The sequence below is a fragment of the Papaver somniferum genome, chromosome 7 (assembly GCF_003573695.1).
Source record: "Papaver somniferum cultivar HN1 chromosome 7, ASM357369v1, whole genome shotgun sequence".
NCBI classification, from domain to species: Eukaryota; Viridiplantae; Streptophyta; class Magnoliopsida; order Ranunculales; family Papaveraceae; genus Papaver; species Papaver somniferum.
Genome location: NC_039364.1, coordinates 57,925,286 through 57,934,243, shown reverse-complemented (window position 1 = coordinate 57,934,243; position 8,958 = coordinate 57,925,286). Strand labels below are relative to the sequence as shown.

Below are 8,958 nucleotides of genomic sequence, written 5' to 3'. Positions count from 1 at the left end.
GTGCCTATGTCTATCTTCATATTATATTGAAACTCAAGCTCCTAGATGAATTGTTCACTAATATATAGCCTAATGAGTGTTTAAGCTCCTAGATGCATTACTCACTAATGCCGGAGCCCGCCTAGTATTTTCCTATGCTATGTTCCCCAGCTGAACTCTCAATATTGGCATCACATGACGATTAATGTTCACTCGCAGCGGAGTAGCATGAATCTCCCGGAGTGTCAGTATTGAGACCTGCATGAAAACACTCACGTAGGCTACGACACTCTCTGACAAAGAGATCGGCATGTTTACACACTTTTAATTAAAAGTTAGCTCGATTGACGCGTTTAAATTCCTTGAGGAAAATCTAGATTGTCCATATCAGTCTTAAAAAACGATCATGGCCACACGATTTTGCCACGCAATTCAACGAGTCTAGCCTACTCCTAGCGGAACTAGGCGATCATCATGATGACCACCGGCGGGCCCTCTAATATCTCAGCCAGTCGAAATCCTTTTAGTTCAAACGCAACACCTTCAAACGTTAGCCAGAACATGGATGATCGCGTTGTTGAAAAGGAGCTCAAACGAGCCAAGACCGACCATAACGGTCTCAAATTCATCACATCCGCCCAACTTAGCTGGCCTAGTTGGACGGTCTAGATCTTCCTTCGAATGATCAAAAGGTTGTTGGCGTGTTAACCGACGACCCAACTCCGTCCTTGGTCGATCGACTAGCTCATGGCAATCCAAGAGCGCATCAAACCTCTTGATCAAACTAGGGTGAACGCGCTCTTTTGAAAACCCTAGTTTGCATTGCGGCAGCATGCTACTGTCGCAAATCGATCACATCCGTCCAACTTAGCCAGCCAAGTTGGACGGCTTAGATCGTGTTTCGAATGATCAAAGAGGCGCCAATGTGATTACCGGCGGCTCATCTCCTTTCCCAGCTGATCGAACTACATGCGGCGATCTAGAAGCACGTCGAACCGTTTGCGCAAAGTAGGGCGATCACGCGCTTATAAAACCGAAATTGAATAAACGGCGTTAAGCAACTGCCGTAAATCGATCACGGCCGTCCATCTTTTCCAGCCTAGTCGGATGACCTAGGTATAATTTCAGAAGGCCAACGATATGCTTGCACCCTCACCAGCAACCCATCTGTGCGTATACCTAATCGACCTGTCCAAATCAGTGGCAAATGCCACAAATCGATTGGCCCAATGGTAGGGTGGCCGCGCGGCTTCAAACCCTAAAATACAATCAACGGCAGCATACAAATGCCGCAAATCATCTCGTCCGTCCAACTTCGCTATCTTAGTCGTACGGCTTAGATCGTATTCTAGATGACCAACAGGGTGACGCTGTGATCACTGGCCACCCCTCTTCCATGAGGAACGATCGTCCATGCCAAGGCTCTCCCATGTGGTCCTGAACGATCACTCAAAAGTGGTCGTTCGCGCTACTTGTATGATTCAACAACAGTCATCAACTTCCGCAAATCGTCTCAGCCACTCAACTTGGCTAGCCGATTTTAGCGGTCCAGATCTAACCTGGATCGACCGATAGGATTTTAGAATGGCTACATGTCGCCACTCTCCTATAGGGACTGACCGGACACTTCCTGTGATGCGTGTGTAGCTCCTACCAACTCCCTGAAAGAGGACGGTCACGTTCCTTTTAAGACGCTAAGCTTCGCGACTAACTTAGAAGAGCTCGAAATCAATGATGCTTCATGAACATCGATTATTTTCAGCTGCTTGTTTAAAATTGATGCTTTATATACATCGATTATAAATGATGTTTTATAAATATTGATTCCATAAATAATTTTGTTATTTGATCCAAAAGCACTATGTGATGCTTTCAGCGGCAAGTCTCACGACTTGACCCATTTACTCGAGACATCAAACATGTCACAAACTGGGGGATGTTCACTGGGGTATTGATCTGGTGGTTTACAGCGTGCGGCGTGCAACGCGCCCATTACGAGAAAGTGTCAGGAAAGGACGGAGAGTTAACAGAGAGTAGTGGGTGAAAGGTGACCAGTCTTCCCTCATAATGCAAACGTCATGATCACTACCTTTCACACAATCCCACTTCTCCACTACTTAACTGCCTCCACTTCCTACGAGATCAAGGTGCGCTCAATGACTTGTATAAATAGGATTTCGACCTATTTCAATACAACACAAGTATTATCAACACAAGTGTTATCAACACAAGTATCCAGAATACACTAAGAACTGATAGCTTACGTTCTGCAAGCCAGTTCCACATTCTGATACAAGTCATAAAACAACCACACCTTCATAATTCAACATTCTGATCTCAAACACCTTCTTTGCTTCCCTCCCTAAGATCAACCCTTCTCCTTCACCTTGTGACCGAATTGAATCTGGAACAACCATTTCTTGGTTTAGGCTAGAGTCTTACAGATTGATCTCTCGAATCTAAAAGTACTCCCATGCAGTACATTTTTTTAGGGTTTGAATTCGTTTCTCACCAACACACCCAAATTTACCAAAAACAACAGAATCAATTTTTACCCCAAAACAATGTTGTATGTAGGAATGCTACATAGGACAAATTTCACAAGAGTCAGTCTAGCAGAGAATGCCAAAAGTTTTCCCATCCATCCTGCAAGCATCTTCTGCATCATTTCCACCATACCCCATACTTGATGTGATTTAACTCTCCCTGGATTAAGTATAACTCCCAGATATTTTTCTGGAAATGTAGACAGCTGCATTTGTAAAGCTTGTGCAATAACATTTCTTCTGATGTAAGATACTCCTCCTACAAAAAACTTGCTCTTAGCTTTATTCATTTCTTGCCCAGATGATTTTTGATACTCCATTAAAAGATCCATCAAGTTCTCAAGACTTTTCTTCTGTCCATTGCAGAATATGAATATATCATCTGCAAATATTAAATGTGTTGGTTGGAAACCTCCCCTGTTCACCATTGCTTGCATTTTCCCCATTTGCACCAATTCATTGATATTTCTGCTTAAAATTTCTTCTGCCAAGACAAAAAGAATAGGGGATAGAGGTACACCCTGTCTTAGCCCTCTACCCACCCCAAAAAAACCACAAGGCCCCCCATTAACTAAAACCGATATTTTAGCAGAATCAAAAATCTTCCATAACCAGTTGATACCCATTTCAGAAAAACCAAATCTTCTCAACATTCAAACAAAAATTTCCAACTCAAGGAGTCATAAGCTTGTGTAATATCAATTTTCAAGCCAACATTTCCTCCTCTTCTTTTAATATCTAACTCATTCACAAGCTCAGAGGCTAACACTATCTTCTCATGAATATTCCTTCCTTTTATGAATGTTCCTTGTTGACTTGAGACCATTTTTCCAATCACAATACTTATCCTTTGAGTTATAATTCTAGTAATCACCTTGAAGTTGAAATTTGCCAGCCCAATGGGTCTAAAACACTCAGCTTTCTTGGCACCAAGAATTTTAGGCAATAGAAATAAAAAGTTTGACTTGAGGCCTTCAGGTATGAACTTGTTTCTCCAGCAAAATTGTATATCCTCTACCAGATATGCTCCCACTACCTCCCAAGCAAACCTATAAAAGTTTCCTGAGAAACCATCTGGTCCAGGGGCACTATTTGCATCCATACCAAAAACAACACACTTAATTTCAGCTTGAGATGGAATAGCATCCAAAAATTCATTATCTTCATCACTTAAAATCTTGGGTATAGCTTCAAAAATTTCATCAACAAACTCAACATTTGTGGCTTCAAACTTCTTTTGATAATGTTGTTTATGGGTAAAAACTGATTCTGATGTTTTTGGTAATTTGGGGTGTGTTGATGAGAAACAAATCTAAAGCCTAAATAAATGCACTGCACGGGAATGCTTTTAGGTTCGAGAAATCAATCTGTAAGACTCTGGCCTAAACCAAGAAATGGTCGTTCCAGATTCAATTCGACCACAAGGTGAAGGAGAAGGGTTGATCTTAGGGAGGGAAGCGAAGAAGGTGTTTGAGATCAGAGTGTTGAATGAAGGTGTGGATGTTTATGACCTGTGTATCAGAAAATGGTTTCTGGCTACTTGTGTTGATAACACTTGTGTCCTTATTTGAATAGGTTGAAAACCTGTTTATACAAGTTATTTGAGCGCAACCCTGATCTCGTAGGAAGTGGAGAAAGTTAAGTGGTGGAGTAATGAAGTTGTGTAAGAGGTGGTGAACATTGCGTGATCACACCTTCATCCATTACTCCATCATTGTTAACCTTCCGTCTTTTCCTAACACGTTCTCATAACGAGCGCGTTGCACGCTGCACGCTGTAAACCGCCAGACCAATACCCCAGTTTGTGACATGTTTGATGTCTCGAATAAGTGGGTCAAGTCGTGGGACCCGCCGCGGAGAATAGCATGGTGCTATTATGTGAAACAACTAAGTTGTTTATGAGGCCAATATAAAATATTGTATGTATTCGATGCATGTGAAGCATCGCATTTAAGCAGCTCAAACTAATCGATGTGTATGAAGCATCATTGTTTTAGAGCCTGATTGCATAAGTTGCGGATTGGCGTCTTAAAGAAGGCATGGTCAACCGACTTTAGGTGATCGTTTGTGGACCCTTCGGTCGAGTCATCACTTGGTCGATCACCTTGTGTGGAAGAAGGATGTCCGGTCTTCACGATGTTTCTTTGCTTGTTTTCTAAAAATAGATCTATACCATCCAACTATGCTTGCGAAGTTGGATGGTCATGCTCGTTTGCGGCAGTTTCAAATTGCCATTGACGCGACTTTAGGGTTTAGGGGGCCGCGCGGCCAACCCTCTTTGGGTGAGAGATTTTGAGGCATTGAGCCCTAGTTTGTGTAGGCCGATCAATCACGTGTAAAGGTGGGTCCACCGTGATCACGTTGACATCTTCGGGGTTGCTTGAAGTTGGATCTAAGCCGTTCAACTAGGCCGGCGAAGACGGATGGTCGTGATTGATTTGCGGCAGTTGTGTAATGCCGTTGACATAATTTTTAGGGTTTGGAGGTCGATCGACCTACCCTTTTGAGTGAGCGATTCGAGGCGCTGCGTTTGGGTTTGAGCAAGTTGGTCGGTCACGTGTGAAGGTGGGCCGACAGTGATCATGTTAATACCTGCGGGGCCGTTTAAAATTAAATCTAAGCCACTCAAATCCGTTGGCGAAGATGAGTGGTCGAGATCGATTTGCGGCAGTAATTTGTTGTCGCGAAGTAATTTTAGGTTTTTGAAACAGCATGTTCACGCTTCTTTCAGCTGGCGTTTTGATGCACTTTAGCCTTGCTATGATCAAGTCGATCGGCCACATGTGGAGTTGGTTCGATGTTGAATGCGTTGGCATCTCCTTGATCATTCGAAACACGATCTAACCGTCCAATTAGGCCGATGAAGATGGACGGATGCAATTGATTAGCGGCAGTTGTATAACGCCGCTTATTCAATTTAGGGTTTTCAAAGTTGCGTGGTCATCCTAGTTGAATTGAACGATTTAGCGTGTTACTAACTTATCATGAGCAAATTGATTGGCAAGGGACAATATTGGGCCTGTGGTGAACGTGTTAGCACTTCCACGATCGTTTGGAACACGATCTATGCCTTCCAACTAGGTTGGAAAAGTTGGACAAATATGATGACTTTTGAGACCATCTCTTACGGCTTTAGCTCGTTCGAGCTTCGTTTTTATGCAGTGCAAGCGCTCATGTTTGGGTCGGAGTTTGAAGCGCTCGTGAATGAGCAACATGAGGGCCGATCAACTAGAGGATTGGTGGACCCGCCGGTGGTTGTTATGGTGATTGCCTAGTCCTGCTAGGAGTAAGTTGTGCTTGTTAAATCGTGCGGCCAAATTGTGTGGGCATGATCGTTTCTGAGACTAATATTAGCAGTCTATATTTTCTTTAAGAAATAAATGTGTGTTTGATCACGCTAAATTTAATTAAAAAATGTGTGAACACGTTGATCTCTTTGTCAGAGAGATATAGTCAGTATTTTTTTTTTGCAGATCCCAATATTAGCACTTCGGGAGATTCATGCTACTATGCTGAGAGTGAGCATTGATCGTCATGTCATGTCAGTATTGAGAGTTCGGCTGGGAACATAGCACGGAAAAAATACAAGGAAAATCATGCATTAGTTAATAATGCTGGCATAAGATAGAAATTAACAGAATATTCGGGATTGCTAGCACCATTCTAAATGAACTTTATTTATATACTGAGTTGTTCAATACATGTGTAAAGAAAGAGGTTTGGGCACTCGTTATTTTCAAGTGGCCATCATTCCTTTGTAGGATGAAAGCACATTGAATGTGTGGTTTTACAAGTTTGACCCCGAACTACAAACCACCATCAACAAATGCATTACTAGATTCTCAACAATTTGATCTTGACTAGTGACTACATATCCATCTGTTGTTTCCAATTCTGATATTATTATGTGCTTTTCTTATTCTCATATGTGCATGAAAAATGTAGTATTTGCTCACCCTTCTTTAACCCACTTAACTCTTACTTTTGCTCTCATTAATTCATCATATTGATTAGTAGCCAATTCCTGTTTTCCCCTTGCAATAACCAGCTTATCAAGTAATTCAATACTCTCAGGATCATCATCTGATTCCAATGTTGCTGTTAAAACTGCCTCTTCAGTTGTTTTCACTTTAATTCTTAAGTCACCAAAGACCTCCCAGTTCCATTTTTTGAGTATTATCTTTAATCTCTTTAATTTGCTGAGAAATCTAAAAAGCAGGATTTTCTCTACATTCTTCTTCCCATGATTCTTGTATAACATTCAAAAAACCAGGATGAGTGGTCCACACAAGTTGATATCTAAATGGAATGTTATTTTGTTTAGCGCTATTAACAACACCTCCTAGTAATGGACCATGATCTGATGTGCCTCTTATTCCTACTTTATAACACCAACCATCAAATAACTCCATCCGTTTTAAGTTACAAAATGCCTTATCTAAATCCCAAAGTATTCTTTTCTTACCACACCTATTATTGCACCATGAGTATTTAATCCCAGTCCTTGGAGCTTGTATTAGATTACATGATTCCACACACTCCCTAAAATCTTGCACTGACACCCTGAGAGGTCTCCTACCACCTTTCTTTTCTTCACAAGATAAAACCACATTAAAATCACCTATCACCATCCATGGAAGATTTAGATCATTTATACATATAAGCTTTTCCCATAAACTTCTTCTATCCACAGTAAGACATGCAACATGTACTTCTGTAACTAAAACCTCTCCCACTTGTATAGTGATTTCTTGTTTTGTTGAAGATACTACAGTTGGAACTGATAAAGACATGTGCCAGAATAACCAAATATTGCCCTTTGAAACTGTCACTAGAATTGTGTATTACAGTCTGATTCATTCTAGCTAATTTCAAATTCTTTAAGATGATATTTGAAACTCTTACTTTAGGTTCAGCAACCCATAATAAGGAAGGACTAAATTGATGAACTAAACTTCTAAGTTTATCTTTGGCTTGAGTTCTTCTCAAACCTCTGATATTCCAATAGAGAACCCTCATTGAGATTGAGAAATTTGGGAGGTATTTGAACTCCCCCCACCAGGATTCATTTTAACTAAATTACTAGCTTGATTTCTAGTTGTAACTGTAGGAATACCTTTAACTTTCCCTTTAGTAGGTCTACCAATAACTTTTGGAAAACTAATATCTTGCTTTTCAGGTACATCAATCAGAGCATTAAATTTTCTTGGAGAAATAAAAGTCTTACCCCCATTAGCTCCTTCTACAATCGTATTGAGTTTTCTTGATTTTGAAGCTTTTCCTAAAACATCCTTCCATTCACCCATTTTATCAGTCTCAGCAGTTATATTTGACAGAACTTGAGCAGAAATTACCTCATCAGACTCCACCAAAGATGATGCTACTAAATTTGAAACACCAACATTATTATTCAAGGAAGGAATGCTTGTTCCAACCTCTAACACTTTCTCAGCTGATAATACAGGAAACTCTTTAGGAGATTCTAAAGTACTAGTGAAACCACCATTGTTCTCCACTTGAGCTTTGTACTAGTTAAAAGTAGGAATAATTATTTCCCCTCCTCCACTTCATGTATTTTTGGATCATCAGATTGTGATACATTCATATTATTGGGAGTAAAAAAAATATCAAAAGCATTCTTAGTTTGAGTCTGACTTTTTTTTGGGAGTATATCTCCATTGTTGATGATGCATCATCTGTTGTTCACCCTTCTGAGCTTTTTCTTTCCTTTTGAGTCTACATTCAACAACATAATGTCATATAGTTTTGCAATGATTACAAAACTTAGGAAGCTTAGAAATTCTCACCTCTTGTTCAAACTTGCCATATTCGGTTTCAACCCAAACCTTGTTTGGAATCACTTTAGCTAAATCAATTTCAACATATATGCTTGCATAATACCCTATATCCTTTTTCAAAGTAGTTTCATCTACCCAAATTGGTCTTCCAAGAGCTCTTTCCATTTCCATTAGTATATTTTCAGTCCAATATTCAATGCATAATCCTGGAAATCCAATCCATACAAAAGCAGTTGAAGTTTTTTGTAGTTCTGGTTTGAAATCACGCTCCCAAAATCTGAGTCTGAGAACTTGAGCTTCAATTTCCCAGAATCCTCGATAAATATACTTCATATCCTCACAATTATCCAACTTAATAATAAAAAGACCTTTACTAATAGGGATGAATTGACAATTACCTTTGAGAGTCCATACCTTTCTCAAACTCGATTCTGCAACAGTCAACTTAAGTTTTACAAGATCCAATCGACCAATCAAGCTAAACCTCCATTCGCTTAGGCTCGCATCAATTTCCTCATCCGAATAAAAACTGAAGTGCTAAAAAATTGTTTAGTAGAAGTATTATCAGATCTGAGGTTTTTTACAATCTCAAAATCTGATTGATTCTTAGGATGATTCGACATGTTTTCTCAGGT

At 40.1% G+C, this 8,958-nt stretch overlaps 2 protein-coding genes across 2 annotated transcripts; both read right to left on the bottom strand.

Moving 5' to 3' along the window:
• Positions 1 to 2,530: 2,530 nt before the first annotated feature.
• LOC113294667 lies at positions 2,531 to 3,151 on the bottom strand. The gene has a single exon (XM_026543049.1). It carries the CDS (start codon positions 3,149 to 3,151, stop codon positions 2,531 to 2,533), a length of 621 nt encoding a protein of 206 aa, XP_026398834.1.
• A 4,389-nt stretch (positions 3,152 to 7,540) lies between these two features.
• LOC113294666 lies at positions 7,541 to 8,656 on the bottom strand. Its single transcript, XM_026543048.1, has 2 exons — positions 8,333 to 8,656; positions 7,541 to 8,053 (listed from the first exon to the last, which is right to left on the bottom strand). Exons 1-2 carry the CDS (start codon positions 8,654 to 8,656, stop codon positions 7,541 to 7,543), a joined length of 837 nt encoding a protein of 278 aa, XP_026398833.1.
• Between the last annotated feature and the right edge of the window lie 302 nt (positions 8,657 to 8,958).

Excerpts from the sequence above, each read along its gene's own strand:
- LOC113294667 (XM_026543049.1), bottom strand. The coding sequence starts at position 3,151 with ATGGGTATCAACTGGTTATGGAAGATTTTTGATTCTGCTAAAATATCG.
- LOC113294666 (XM_026543048.1), bottom strand. The coding sequence starts at position 8,656 with ATGAAGTATATTTATCGAGGATTCTGGGAAATTGAAGCTCAAGTTCTC. Across the intron at positions 8,054-8,332 it reads ATGGCAAGTTTGAACAAGAG|TACAAAGCTCAAGTGGAGAA; the intron begins GTGAGAATTTCT and ends ACTTTTAACTAG.